Source organism: Mustelus asterias, chromosome 13 (assembly GCF_964213995.1).
Source record: "Mustelus asterias chromosome 13, sMusAst1.hap1.1, whole genome shotgun sequence".
NCBI lineage: Eukaryota > Metazoa > Chordata > Chondrichthyes > Carcharhiniformes > Triakidae > Mustelus > Mustelus asterias.
This window is the reverse complement of record NC_135813.1, coordinates 99,305,790-99,321,642: the sequence shown is the minus strand read 5'-3', so window position 1 is coordinate 99,321,642 and position 15,853 is coordinate 99,305,790. Positions and strand designations below refer to the sequence as shown.

The following is a 15,853-nucleotide window of genomic DNA, read 5'->3' as shown; positions in this document are numbered from 1 at the left end:
TTATCAAGCAAATCTGGTGGTGATGGCAGATTTTAATTATTTTCCCCAAAAGTCTCATTGTGCTAGATTTCTGCCAGCATGTTTCATACGATCACCGTACTCCTGGGATAAATCAGACAACCCCTAACAATGGATAGAAGTCCATGCACAAACCAAACAGCTCAAAGCAGCCTACAGTGAACTCCATTGGTCAATGGTGCTCTGAACATTTTTCTTTTGTTCCTTCGAAGCTTAAAATACACCATCCTCACTGCTGAAAGCAAGACTTATCACGTAGCTCTCTGCTCAAACCTAGCACCGCGGTTTTCTTTTGTCCCTCGTAGAATCTACAGGTTTTTAAGACCGTCACCTAATCACTACTTTGCCTAATCTTCTCCTTTCCTCCTGACAACCTTGGTGGTCTTCTGGCTGCTAAATACGTCTTGGCACTTCACCCGATTCTAGGGATTGTTAACATTTGCCAAACTAAGCAGGGAGTGCGCGATGGCTGAATATTTGAAGCATGGGTTTCAAACAATGAAACTTTTGGCATTCAGATACAGGAGACTGTTACAGCAAAGCAATTGAAAATTATAAGTTAAAAAGAAACAAAAATTGGAAGAAAAATCAAGTGATTTGGCACCATAACCCTTCACATAATAAACAGAAAGGAAGAATTTATTCAGTCCATCTTGATCATCAATCCAAAGGGACCCCCATTGCAGCACCCGTTTAAATTACTACAGTTCTTGTTTCTGATTGCTCTATGAAGAAGTCCACTCCATTTTTTACGTTCAAATAACTTTGAAGTGAACAGTCTCAATTTTACTTTTAATTAGTTCAAACCCATGTCACCTCAACCAATCATCACAATCAAGTCAGAGGTAATTTTCCACTTTGGTTTTTTTTGTATTATTTGCTATTTTATAAACCTCTGCACTGTCACCTCTCAGCTACCTCATTTCAAAACTGAGAAGAACCTTTTCCATTCCTCAGATCTCCAATACAACAGATTAACTTTGTCAGTCTTCTCTGAACTCCCTTCCTTGTGTCTCAGTGACCTGACCTGAAAACAGAATGATGAGGTCTGACCATAGCATTATACAGCTTGAACATGTACTCTTAGGGCATGCTACTGTCTTGGCTTGGGTTTTGAGGACTCTGGGTCTGTATTCGATGGAGTTTAGAAGGATGAGAGAGGGATCTCATCGAAACTTGCAAAATACTGAAAGGCCCGGGTAGAGTGGACGTGGGGAAGATGTTTCCATTAGTAAAAAAGAGTAGGATTCGAGGGCACAGCCTCAGAGTAAACTGAGATGAAGAGGAATTTCTTCAACCAGATGGTGGTGAAATCTATGGAATTCATTGCCACAGAAGGCTGAGGAGGCCAGGTCATTAAGACAGGAATAGATAGGTTCTTGACTGGTAAGGGGATCAAGGTTAAGGGGGAAAAGGCGGGAGAATGGGGTTGAGAAACAAATCAACCATGATTGAATGGTGGAGCAGACTTGATGGGCCGAATGGCCTAATTCTGCTCCTATATCTTATGGTCTTATTACTGTTTGGTTCATCATCGCTCGCTTTGTTGATTGCTGTTTGGTAGAGATTGAATGTGGCGGATAATGAATCTGCACCGATCCAGAGATCTTTCAACTTTATCCCAAACTATTCCTGAACTTTAAGGGTGTACCTTGCCCCTTTTCTTCCCTACGTGCATTCATGCCAATTGTCCATGTTTGAGCCCATCAGCACTCTGGAGGCTCGCTCACAAGTCCCGACTAAAACCAAGTCACTCTCCACTCAGTGCTGCTTCTGTATTATCCACTCGCTTCCATCTCACCATCATTCGTAACTTGGTTCATAACTTTGTCTTGTTGAAAGTCAAAGTGATTCTCATAAAATAGAATCCATATAGTACAGAAGAGGCCATTCAGCCCATTGGATCTGCACCGTCTCTTGACAGTGTCTTACCCCAAGCCACCTCCCCCACCCTATCCCGCGCATTTTCCATGGCTGATCCATTTAACCTGCACATTTTGGGATGCTAAGGGGCAATTTAGCATGGACAATCCCCCTAACCTGCACAACTTTGGACTATGGGTGGAAACCGGAGCACCTGGAGGAAACACACGCAGACATGGGGAGAACGTACAAATACCACACTGTCACCCAAGTCCAGAATTTTTTTAATATTCATTCGTGGGATATGGGCATCGCTGGCTGGCCAGCATTTATTGCCCATCCCTAGTCGCCCTTGAGAAGGTGGTGCCTTCTTGAATCGCTGCAGTCCATGTTCTGTGGGTTGACCCACAATGTTGTTAGGGAGGGAATTCCAGGATTTTGACCCAGCGACTGCGAAGGAACTGCATATATATTTCCAAGTCAGGATGGTGAGTGACTTGGAAGGGAACTTGCAGGTGGTGGTGTTCCCATTTGTCTGCTGCCCTTGTCGTTCTAGATGGAAGTGGTCATGAGTTTGGAAGGTGCTGTCTCAGGATCTTTGGTGAATTGCTGCAGTGCATCTTGTAGATAGTACACACTGCTGCTACTGAGCGTCGGTGGTGGAGGGATTGAATGTTTGTAGATTGGTGCCAATCAAGCGGGCTGCTTTGTCCTGGATGGTGTCAAGCTTCTCAAGTGTTGTTAGATCTGCACCCATCCAGGCGAGTGGGGAGTATTCCATCACATTCCTGACTTGTGCCTTGCAAATGAAAGATAGGCTTTGGGGAGTCAGGAGGCGAGTTACTCGCCGCAGTATTCCTAGCCTCTGACCTGCTCTTGTAGCCACTGTGTTTATGTGGTAAGTTCAGTTGAGTTTCTGGTTAATGGTAACCCCAAGGGTGTTGACAGCGGGGGATTCAGTGATGGTAACACCATTGAATGTTAAGGGGCGGTGGTTAGTGTGTCTCTTATTGGTGATGGTCATTGCCTGGCATTTGTGTGGCACGAATGTTATTTGCCACTTGTCAGCCCAACCCTGGATATTGTCCAGATCTTGTTGCATTTGAACATGGACTGCTTCAGTATCTGAGGAGTCACGAATGGTGCTGAACATTGTGCAATCATGGGCGAACACCCTATTTCTGATCTTATGATGGAGCGAAGGTCATTGATGAAGCAGCTGAAGATTGTTGGACCGAGGACATTACCCTGAGGGACTCCTGCAGAGATATCCTGGAGCTGAGATGACTGACCCTCCACAACCACAACCATCTTCCTATGTACCAGGTATGACTCCAACTCTCCAGCAGAGAGTTTGCACTGATACTCATTGATTCCAGTTTTGCCAGGGCTCCTTGATGCCACACTCGGTCGAATGCGGCATTGATGTCAAGGGCTGTCACTCTCACCTCACCTCTGGAATTCAGCTCTTTTGTCCATGTTTGAACCAAGGCTGTAATGAGGTCAGGAGCTGAGTGACCCTGGCGAAACCCAAACTGGGCGTCACTGAGCAGGTTATTGCTGAGCAAGTGCTGCTTGATAGCACTGTTGATGACCCCTTCAATCACTTTACTGATGATCGAGAATAGACTGATTGGGCGGTAATTGGCTGGGTTGGATTTGTCCTGCTTTTTGTGTACAGGACATACCTGGGCAATTTTCCACATTGTTGGGTAGATGCCAGTGTTGTAACTACTGGAAATGTTTGGCTAGTGGAGCGGCAAGTTCTGGAGCACAAGTCTTCAGGACTATTGCCGGAATGTTATCAGGGCCCATTGCCTTTGCAGTATCCAGTGCCTTCAACGGTTCTTGATATCACGTGGAGTGAATCGAATTGGTTGGAGACTGACATCTGAGATGCTGGGGACCACTGGAGGAGGCCGAGATGGATGATCCACTCAGCACTTCTGGCTGAAGATTGTTGCAAATGCTTCAGCCTTATCTTTTGCACTGATGCGCTGGGTTCCTCCATCATTGGGATATTTGTGGAGCCTCCTCCTCCAGTGAGTTGTTTAATTGTCCATCACATTCTCGACTGGATGTGGAAGGACTACAGAGCTCAGATCTGATCTGTTGGCTGTGGGATCGCTTAGCTCTGTTTATCACTCGCTGTTTTTGCCGTTTGGCATTCAGCTCGTCCTGTTTGGTAGCTTCACCAGGTTGACACCTCATTTTTTCGGTGTGCCTGGTGCTGCTCCTGGCATGCCCTCCTGCACTCTCCATTGAACCCGGGTCCTTGCAGCGGTGAGGCAGCAGTGCTAACCACTGTGCCACCGATGTGCTATCAGTGGGAATTCTTAGATGAAACATACAAACTGCAGAATTATCCAGCATAACTGGGGAAGGAGGAGAGAAAAAAAAGATTCAAGCATGGACTAAGGTGATGAGGGAGGTGAGGGTGGGTGGAGGTAGGGACAAGTGCCAGCCTTGACTGAGGGAGAGAAAAAGAACTGCATATTCCAGAGAAGTAGAGAGACTGCAAAGTGGACAGATGCAGAGTGTGGGCAGGGGACATGAAGAGTGTTAATTTGAACTGAGGAGCAGGACAATATCCCTCTTTGATTGAGAGGTTGGAGGAGATAAAGTGTCTCTGAACCGGATGTGGTGTCAGGACAGATTGAATACTGAGTAATCCTTCAAGAAATAATTGTCAAGCCTTGTTTGGTCTGAAAACTATATAGCTCTTATTTTTCCTATACTTTTTAAACATTTGAAAAAAATCAATTGTGTAGAAGGTAAAGCTTTAAATTATTCACAAAACTGCAATTGTAATACAACATTTTGCAGGAAAACACATGCCAGTCCCTTCCCCCATCCAAGCGGAAGGTGCTCGAAAGACATCTACCTTCCAAGAACCTTCAGCAATTATATGTCCAGCACCATGCCAATCTTCAGCAATTCCATCCCCAACACCACCCCAATCTTCAACAATTCCATCCCCAACACCACCCCAATCTTCAACAATTCCATCCCCAACACCACCCCAATCTTCAGCAATTCTATCCCCAGCACCACCCCTATCTCTCCCTCCCCACAAGTTTTGACCTATCCAGGTTTCCTGGAAGGCAATCTGAGCACACTACAGTTTATGTTACTGACTTCTTCCTGAATTGTCAATGTTTTGGGAAATGAGTCAGCATTTTTGAAGCTATTGTTTAGTTTTCCTTTTTTCCAGTGTTCATGTTCAGTATTTTATAACTGTCCGTGTTAAACTTCTTCTATCATTTGACTCAGTTACAAATTTTATAGATCAGCCGGTGCACAACATGGTTTTGTGTCACGGAAATTGTATTTGACTAATTTATGAGGGCAGTGTTTAGCACTGTGCCTCACGGTGCCAGGGACCCGGGTTCGATTCCCAGCTTGGATCACTATCTGTGCGCAGTCTGCATGTTCTCCCCGTGTCTGTGTGGGTTTCCTCCAGATGCTCCGGTTTCCTCCCACAGTTTGAAAGACATGCTAGTTAGCTGCATTGGCCATGCTAAATTCTCCCTCAGTGTACCCGAACAGGCGCCAGAGTGTGGCGATTAGGTGATTTTCACAGTAACTTCATTGCAGTGTTAATGTAAGCCGACTTGTGACACTAATAAATAAACTTAAACTTCATTAGAGCTCCAAAAGGAAGTATCATGGATAAAGGGAGATCTGCAGATGTGATATATTTGGGATTTCCAAACTGCATTTTATAAGGTGCCATATCAAATGTTACGATACAAAATAAGTGCTTATGGCATAAGGGCTAATGCATTAGCATAAATAGAAAGATTGGTTAGCTAACAAGAAACAGAATAGGGAGAAATGGGTCTTTTTGGGTTGGCAAGCTAGAACTAGTGGAGTGGCACAGGGATCAGCACTGGATCTTTAATTATTTACAATCAACATCAAAAACACTTGGGAGTGAATGGGATCAAAGGTAATGGGGAGAAAGCAGGCCTAGGCTATTGAGTTGGACCATCAGCCTTGATAGTGATGAATGGCAGAGCAGGCTCGAAGAGCCAAATGGCCTCCTCCTGCTCCCATCTTCTATGTTTCTATGATTTGGATAAAGAGACAGAATGCACGGGTAGATAAATTTGCTGATGACACCAAAGTAGGTAGGAGATTAAAGGTGTGAAGAGGACATAAGGGATATAAACAGGTTAAGTGAGTGGCTGAAAATTTGGCAGATGAAGCGAGTCTCATGTGGGAAAATGTGAACTTGTCCACTTTGGCAAGAAGAATAAAAGCAATATGTTATTTAAATAGAGAGACTGCAGAACTCTTGTGGCAAAGACACCCAAGTGTCCTAGTACATGATTGCAAAATGTTAGTCTGCAGAAACAAGTGATTAGAAAATCAATTGGAACATTGTTGTCTATTGCAAGGAGAATAAATGCAGGAAAAAAAAGGAAGTTTTGCTACAGAGCTTTGGAGAGAGCACATCAGGAGTAGTGTATCATTTTGGTCTCCTTACCTAAGAAATTTAGCAGTTCAGAGAAGGTTCATTTATCTGAATCCTTGGATGAAGGGCTTATCTTAAGAGGAAAGGCTGGACAGGTTAGGCCTGTAGAAGAATGAGAGTTGAAACAAAAGATCCTGAGGGGACTTCACAAGGCAGATGCTGAAAGGATATTGCCTTTTAAGGGAGAGATGAGAACCAGTGGACATGGTTTAAATTAAGCATTCTCCCATTTAATTCAAGGATTAGGGGATTTATTCCCCCACCCTCTCGCCAAGAGGTCTGTATGTTGGAAATCTCTTCCCCTGGCAGCAGTGGAGGCAAGGTCATTGAATATTTTAAGGCTGAATTTGATAAATTCTCAATTGACAAGGGGGTGAAAGGTTGTAGGGGGTGGACAGGAAAATAGAGCTGAAGCCACAATCAGATCAGCCACGATCTTATTGCATGGCAGAACTGACTCGAGGGGCCGAATGGCCTATTCCTGTTCCTAGTTCATGTGTTTATATTGTGTAATTCCAGAGCGACCTCCACAGAATCAACTGCTTGGTATCATCTGCAAATTTGACCAAATTCCATTGTTTATAAGAGTGCGGAAGAAGTTTACAAGATCGGTCTTGGGGATGCGAAACTTCAGTTCGGAGGATTTGCTGGAGAGGTTTTCATTGGAGAGCAGGCAGCTAAGAGGAGATTTGATCGAGGATGTTCAAAGTCAAGAGGGGACTGGACAGCTTAGATAGGGAGAATCTGATCCCACTCATTAAAAGGACAGATTTCAAGTGTTTTGCACAAGAAATAAGTGTGTTGCAAGAAAACATTTTTCCACATGAGTGGTTGGGTTCTGGAATGCACGGTCTGGAAGTGTGGTGGAGGCAGCTTCAATCTGGGACATTGAAGAGGGGAAATGATTATAGCACTGAGCCATAATGCTCACTTGGAGAACTGGTGCAGACAGGATGGGCCAAATGGCCTCCTTCTGTGCGGGGCCAATTATGTGAAGTCACTTATTTTTCTTACGGATCACAAGACAGATTTCTGATATCCCACCCAGGCACAACTTTGCTAACAAGTACCAGCTGCTTTCAGCTCTGCAAGGGACAATTTGTGGCCATTAAAAGCATGTTGGCATCTGAAACATCCAGCCAATGGATATAAATCTGGTAGTTAGCTACCGAAAGAGACAGTGTCAATGTCATGCCCTTGGCTCATCACTACGTCTGCGCAGGAGCAGCATCATGAGCCATAGCTGCGGCTTGCTTTTGCGTCTGTCAAGGGCACCAGACTCGTAAATAAGTGTCTTACCAGAGGCAGCAGGTCAACCTTCAACACAGAAATGCGGTGGTCGGACTGAAAACAAAACCTTAGCACGAACGTACATTAAAATCTCTTCTCGAACCTTAAACAAGCTGTAGCTAACGGTTACAGGCTGGGGTGATAATGCAGGTTTACTGGAAAACTGATAGGAAGCTGCCAGCTACAACCTGTCGCTCAGGCATGGAAAGGACTTTAAAAGATGGGAAAGTCAGGGCCTCAAATTCTCTGTGTTAAAAAAGGAATGGACCCAGCAACTGAGATAAAGTAAAATTTATTTATTAGTCACAAGTAGGCTTACATTCACACTGTAATGAAGTTACTGTGAAAATCCCCGAGTCGCTATACTCCGGCACCTGTTTGGGTACACTGAGGGAGAATTCAGCAGGGCCAATGCACCTAACCTACAAGTCTTTGGACTGTAGGAGGAAACCAGAGCACCCGGAGGAAATCCACGCAGACGTGGGGAGAACGTGCAAACTCCACACAGACAGTGACCCAAGCCGGGAATTGAACCTGGGTCCCTGGCACTGAGAGGCAGCAGTGCTAACCGCTGTGCCACCGTGACGCTCTGATCGAACGAGGTTTAAAGATTTCAGCTGAAGTCCCACAGAAGGTGGAGTTTACTTGACAACGTTAAAATTTAAAACAACTCCGGGTAGCGACTTTTTAAAAAAAAGATTGCTTGGCCAAAAGACGTACAGTTGGCAACCTTCCCCCTTTAGAGCAAGAGCCTGTGCTCTCATTTAGAGAGCAGAATAGGTGCAATCGATAGGGAAACAGGGAAAAAAACAGGAGAGAAATGAAATATCCAGCCTGGGTGTGCAAGACAGAAAAGTCAAAACAATCCTGAAATCTCTGGAACTTGGTAACAGTGGGTGTTTCACTGCCATCTTTCCACAGCATTTGAGCTTCTCATCACATTAAACATGGAATACTTAACTGGCAAATTAGTTAGAGCAATTTTAATAGAAGCTGAATACTGTCCTTTTGCAAGTGCAATTCCGGCATTTATTCTCTCAGTAGGTTTAATAATATATACTCTTCAATTAGCGCAGCACTGCAGGATGTCCTTTCACTTAATTACCATGGAAACACTGAAGCTTTCAAAGCGCTACGACTCTTTACTGCTTTCTGATTTTTAAAAAATCTGCTTTTCAACTTATTGAAGGGGTGAGGGGAGCAGGGGGTGGGGAGGGGGAGGCTGCAGCCTCCCCCTCCTTCGCCTCTTTTCTCTCTCTCTCTCCCCACCCTCCCACCAGCTCCTGCTCCTCTTGGCTCCTTTCCATCTCCCCTTCTCTGTAATAAACCTGTCAAAAAGTATCACATCACACTCCTTTTCGCACAAATCCAGATTATTTCAATACTTTTTCATTTTGCTGATCACTTGTGTGGTTATGCTACTTTAATTGCTTGCCATTTGGAAGAAGACTAACATCGATGTAATTTAGAGAACACGCACTCCGTCATTGACCCTTGTTAATTTTATTCCTCACAATTTTAAGTGTTTAAGGGCGCAGTGACAGACCTCAGGCACTCCTGCAGCATGAAAGATGGATATGTAATCAGGGTCATCGCTGATGTCTCTCCAGACTCGACTGTCAATTCCCGCCTCCCATCTGGGACCAGTTATCTAAAAATATCATTGCCAATCGTGACTACAGCGTCTGCACCTGACAGCGAGAAAGTTTGATGCTCCGCACTCTACCCAGCTCCTAATTTCAGCAATGCTGTTATGAGGAATGTGAGTACATTGTGATATTAAAGAGCAGAGCTCCTCCAGTGCTACTATGCAACAGGATGTGTAGTTTCTGGGGGCAGCTCGATTGTAAAATTCATACCTTGGTTCACAAATCTCTCCATGCCCCAGTCCTCCTCCTCTCCACAACCTCATCCACCTCTATATCTCTGCACTCCTCCAATTCTCCATTTTTACACATCTCCTCCATTTTACACAACTCCAGTTTTAAACGCCCCGCTATTGGCAGTTATGTCGGCCTTTGGCTTCAGAGTTTCCTCTTTAAACCATCGGGCGCAATCCTATCAGCCAATCATGCCACGCTCCCGCTGCAGCGAGGTCGGAGAATTTAGCGCTCAGCCAAATCTCCGTTCACTGCAGCAGGATGGGAAAATCCCAGAGCTTGAGCTCTGGCGAAGTGTCATCCAGACTCGAAATGTAGGGTCTATTCTCTCTCCACAGGTGCTGTCAGACCTGCTGAGATTTTCCAGCATTTTCTGTTTTTGTATCATGAGCAGCAGTTGGAGTCGTTTCTCTTCCACCCTACCTCCCTCACACTTTGTTGCCCATTTTCTCCCCTCTTATCCTCTCTTGAATATTCTGACTTTTTACCTGGGTACAATTCCATGGGCACCCATTGCTTACCTTGTCCAAATGATTACTGTTCATCTGCAAAAATAGACAATGAAAATTGGCAGACTGTGTAATCGCTGGGGTGGTGAAGACTAATCCAATAGTGACAATACATGCATATTTCCACCAGGAAATGGTAATCAGGAACTCGTCAATTTTCCCTTTAAGCCAAAGGTGCTGAGGCATATCATTCCAACCCGATGACAGCCCCGGCTGACATTAACCAATTCTTTGCTGGTGGGGCCAGCTGTAGCTGCTCCCCCAAATACGCAGACTAACCTTTGAGCCATCAGGGTTGGAGTTATTAAAGAGTTGATGGATGTTAGTAGGACATCAACTTAGAAGACTCATAAAAAGGTACATGCTTATAAACCTCAAAGCACAACGCAAGAACATAAAACATAGGAGTAGGCCAATCAGCCTGCTGAGCTTGGTCCACCATTCAATGAGATTATGGCAGATCTCCTACTTCACATCATTTTCCTACCCTATCCCCATATCGTTTCAAATATGTCAAAATCTATCCAACTCAGTCTTGAACATACTCAATGACTGAACCTCCACAGCCCTCTGTGCTAGAGGATTCAAAAGATTCACCACCCTCTGAGTGGAGAAATTCCTCCTCACCTCAGTCCTAAATGGCCCGTTCCTTATTCGGAGACCGTGTCCCCTGGTTCCAGACACCCACCCCCCCCCCCAAAATCAGGGGAATAATCCTTCCTGCATCTATCCTGCTGAGCCCTGTAAGAATTTTGTATGTTAGCATGAGGTCACCTCTCATTCTTCTAAACTCCAGAGAATAAAGGCCCAGTCAACTTAAACACTCCTCAAAGGGAAACCCCTCCATCCCAGGTGCTAATTTAGTGAATCTTCGTTGCACTCGCGTTACAGCAAGTATATCATTTCCTTAGATAAAGCAGGCAAAACATGGTGCAAAACTCCAGGTACAGCCTCACCAAGGCTCTATATAATTGCAGCCATGGATTCGATAAGGAATAACACATGGCTAACACTGCGGGAGTTGTGTTATTGCCACAAAGTTTAAAAATCGTCAGGCAGATCATACAGAAGTGGGATCTGGTTTCCATCGTAATTACAGATCTTCTTGCGCCAAGATAAGGATAACGTAACAGCAACAAAAACAATTGGTCCTTGAGGTATGGCAAAGTTACAAACGAAGCAATCACTGAGTAAGGGATCAGCACAGAGCTGCTTGAGGAAGTGGATGCAGTGCATAACTGTACTCTAGTCTATGCCAATGGTGAAAATGAAAAATGCAGGAAAATTATTTAGTTAAAAAATAGAATCACGAGTTCTCAGATTGATTCCCATCTTGTTCAATTGATGGTCCTACATTGCCAATCAATGAAGCGGTTTAAAATTTTAGTTTGCATTCTGCGACTTCCCTATAAACTGCAAAGAAAGAGCAATCCTTGACAGATTGCGCGCCAAAAGCGTGTTGAAGGAAGTCTACAATTATCTAAATCCCACCCACCAATGGTTTCTTCACCCCTTCCAAAAATGAAAATGTGAGAAACTAGAGCAAAGCGAAAGGCAATGACAGACCACCCAGAACAGTTAAAAGACAAGGCACCTTCACCCATTTAACTGTGAAATTAACTCCATACACATGGAATAAATTGAATCCCGGAACACATGGACAATCAAAAAGGCATTAGTGGCAAAATCTGATTGCACAGTTTTCACACACAGTTCTTAAACATTCTCAATCTAAATCATGCTGTTTGCATGGTGAAGAATGCTTTGTGGTGGCCCACATAAACAGTCACTGCATTTCATTATGTAAAAATACTTTGATGCGATAAGATGCCCATATAAACCCCAATAATGTCAAATTAGAAACTGTAGGGCTGAAGCTTCCTTCTCTACCATCTCACCCCACTGTTCAAAGGTCAAAATTTGAACTTTGACTCCAAGACGTCAGGAAAGAGTTTCTATCACAAGTGACCTCCGAGGACACCAGATTTCTGAGCCTCTCAGCTGCCGCCGACATCACACGCTGCCAATAAAAATGATGAAACGGTTCAAAATCAATCAAAGCTCATTACTGACCACTGCCTGAAAGGTAAACAAATGCCCTTCAAATCACAGGTGGGGACAGAGTGTGCTCTGATGCCTAAAGCAGAACAGCAGCAATTTAACCTTAACTACCTCAATTGAAAATGGAAGTTTGTTGTTTAGAAAATATTCTCTACGTTGTACAAAAGTAGACACAAAAATCACCCCATTCAGCCAAAAATAAATGTATCCAATGGAAAGCAGTAATGACATCACATGAGTTTAACATCATAGAATCACAGAATCCCTACAGTGCAGAACCATTTGGCCCATCAAGTCTGCACCAACCACAATCCCACCCAGGCCCCATTCCCGCAAGCCCTGTTAATCCCCTGACACTAGGGTCAATTTATCATGGCCAATCAACCTAGCCTGCACAGCTTTGGACTATGGGAGGAAACCAGAGCACCCGGAGGAAACCCACGAAGGGAGAACGTGCAAACTCCACGTAGACAGTGACCCAAGGCCGGAATCGAACCCGGGCCCTTGGTGCTGTGAGACAAGCAGTGATAACCACTGTGCCGCCACGCCGCCCGTTCCTTCAGGGAACGTCAACATTTCGTTGACTGCAAAAATTGAAAATCAGCTGGAAAATTAAAACAAAAATGACTTAAATTAGGCACAAAATACACACGGTTGTTTTATTAATCAACTAAGTGCAGTCCCAGACATCTGTCCTCACCAGCTTATTAGCAACAGAGTGCAGAAAACAGGCCTTCTGCCCAACCACTCTGTTGGAAGAAGGCAAGTTGAATCAAAAAGATTGGCATTTCTGTATTGTGCCTACTTGGACTGTGAATAGCACTGAGCAGTTGAGACTCAGTTAACAAACCTAGTCTGGTGGGTGTGTGCTGAGCTGTAAAACATGAGAAAGTAGTGGTTACAGTTCTGCCACTGACGGTCGGAGCAATTTGAGATGATAATTAAGGGCATCAGAAAACATTAAATTAAATGTTTTTATTAAATTATATTGGCTTAATTAAGTTTTCACCAAATACATCAGTGCCAAAATGCTAAATAATTCTCCTGATAGCATTTGTCAAACACATTCTGCAGTGGGTCACTGCTGTAAAGAAATCACCATGTGTAGTAAAACAATGTCCAGTGTGGTCAAGCGACTTGGCTGACCTGCAAAAGGTCAAGAACCACAGCTTTAAAGCAGCACCATAGCAAACATCAGGACTCATGACTGGGGGGCCTGCCTGTGTGTGAAATTCAAACTGTATGCTGGGCAAGGTGGGGGAATTTGAGAATCAAAGTAGGAGTCCAACACTTTTCCAGAAAGTGCACAAGGCACAAATCCAGCCTTTAAACAGATTACATGCTTCATCTGCTTAGACATTAATTCCAACTGATGCAAAGATTTGTTGTATTTTTCCAAGATCCTCAACATCTGGGCAAGATATTTTTTTTTATGTATAACACATGATAGCTCAAGTTATTTCCTGCAATCTGTGGTGATTGCATCATTTTTCTTATTGGTAATTTTCCCCCTTCAAGCCAAACTACCCCTATTTTTCCCAGTTGGCCCAGCCTCAACATCATTTACCGTGGAGAGTCGGCAACCTCTTCCCCGAGTTGGACGAACGATGGAAGTTGAGGTGCAGCAGCAGGGCCTGAGCTGTGCTCCAACCTCCCTACTGGTTGCAGGGCCTGCAGTCTATGTTTGATCGTCCATACAGTACAGCTCAGACCATGAACTGAGCACAGTAAAAGGTCTGAACCTAGACCTTCCCTCTCCAGGGCTAGCAATAGTCCACATCAACTTAATCCTTTCCCATCATGCGTTAACCAACCCCATTGTGTGTTAACCACATCAAATATCTTCCACCACCCATTACAAATAAACAAACATGAAGTAAAAGCATTTTTTTAAAAAGACAGACAATAGTGAGTGATTTGAGAGGTATAATCTCCTCTTTGAGGTCCAAATGATGATGATAAATCTTAGTGCATAAATGTTTTTAAGCACAGAGAACAGACATCAGTGCAAGTGAGGCCCTTGGGTTGTTTGGGCTACCCTTGTTTTTCCTTCCTTTGTAAAAACAAAGCAACTTGCGAGGGGAGGGTGTTAGGTGTGAGAAATGCAGAGTAATAAACTACATAAGGCTTTATTGGCGTGATGCTGGGATCTGAATGCCAGGATTTCATTATTTTGTGTTTTATTTTCCAACCACCACCCCCCCTCCTTCACTTTTGAAAACGAACATTCCTGCCTTCAAAATAAGAAACCGTTAGAAGGGAAGAAAGCTGGTGATTTCCTTCTCCCCCCCCCCCCAACTCCCTTCTACTGGACCAAGTGAGGGGATTGGGGGACCCTGTACACACACATAGTGGGGGGGAGAGACAGGGGATAGTTACCAGCTACAATCATGGGGTTAAAGCTAATGAGTGCAGTAGCTGAATGGCTTGGGGGATGCGTTAGATGGGCGATGCCAGAAATCCTGCACTCACTCCACTCTTCCCAGGCCCCACACTCCTTCCAGCTCTGTTACAGCAAAGAGGGGGGAAAACAAAAAAAAAACTTGGTTCTGTAACAGTAATCAATCTCTACGCGGGTTGCAGATCAGCCGGAGATTAAATGCTCCTTCAGATGCGAAATCTTCATTAAAAAAAGTAGAATCGAGTCGAAATCTTTCTTATTTTAAAAAAATACACGTTCACCACACTTTGGAAAGTTTAAACTCGGGACAAAAGTTGAGATTTCCTCGCCCCACCCCTCTGTCAACATTTCTAATGATTCAAATAAAGGGGGGAGAGAATAAAGGAGAGAGAGTGAGCTGCTGGGAGGGAGCTGGGGTTGTGCAGGCAGAGTTAGTGGGGAGTACTCACCTTCTCTCTCTTGCTGTTTGCTGTCATGGTGCGGGGCTCTTGTACTGCGCTGGCTAGCGGCTCACTGGCCGGTCCCAGCACCGGCAGATCTCGCCATCCACTCGGACAAAAGCTGCAGTGACTGGGCTCAGTGAGCCGGCCTCTCCTCCCCCCGGATTCTCTCTCTCTCCCTCTCTGATCCTCCTCTTTGCGTTTATTAAAAGTTCGCCATGTTGTTCCACATACTTTTCCCCTTTGGCACCAGGATCCGTCCTCCCTTGCTAAAGCTCTGCGATGTAACGGATATGGCTGCGGGATCCCGTGTTGCAAACGCTCAGCGCTGCTGCCAGACACCCCCCCACCCCCCAACACATCCCCAATCCAATCAGCCCCGAGTTCATCAAATACCCCCAGCCTCAACTAAACACCCAACATCAATACCCCCAGCCTCAACTAAATACCCCCAGCCTTAACTAAATACCCCACATCAATACCCCCAGCCTCAACTAAATACCCCACATCAACATTCCCCAGCCTTAACTAAACACCCCACATCAATACCCCCAGCCTCAACTAAACACCACCACATCAATACCCCCAGCCTTAACTAAATACCCCACATCAACATCCCCAGCCTCAACTAAATACCTCACATCAATACCCCCAGCCTCAACTAAATACCCCACATCAATACCCCAGCCTCAACTAAATACCCCACATCAATACCCCCAGCCTTAACTAAATACCCCACATCAACATCCCCAGCCTCAACTAAATACCTCACATCAATACCCCCAGCCTCAACTAAATACCTCACATCAATACCTCAGCCTCAACTAAATACTCCACATCAATACCCCGAGCCTCAACTAAATACCTCACATCAATACCTCAGCCTCAACTAAATACTCCACATCAATACC

The 15,853-nt window shown here is 44.7% G+C and overlaps 1 protein-coding gene across 4 annotated transcripts in view; it reads right to left on the bottom strand.

The window, feature by feature from the left end:
• The window catches only part of ttc28 (tetratricopeptide repeat domain 28), a 764,757-nt gene extending 749,531 nt beyond the window's left edge, over window positions 1-15,226 (bottom strand). For all 4 annotated transcript variants that reach the window (XM_078227381.1, XM_078227383.1, XM_078227382.1 and 1 more), the window contains exon 1: window positions 14,952-15,226. In XM_078227381.1, the coding sequence (XP_078083507.1) occupies window positions 14,952-14,978 (27 nt within the window). In that variant the 5' untranslated portion in view covers window positions 14,979-15,226. The remainder of the gene's footprint in view (window positions 1-14,951) is intronic.
• Window positions 15,227-15,853: the final 627 nt, after the last annotated feature.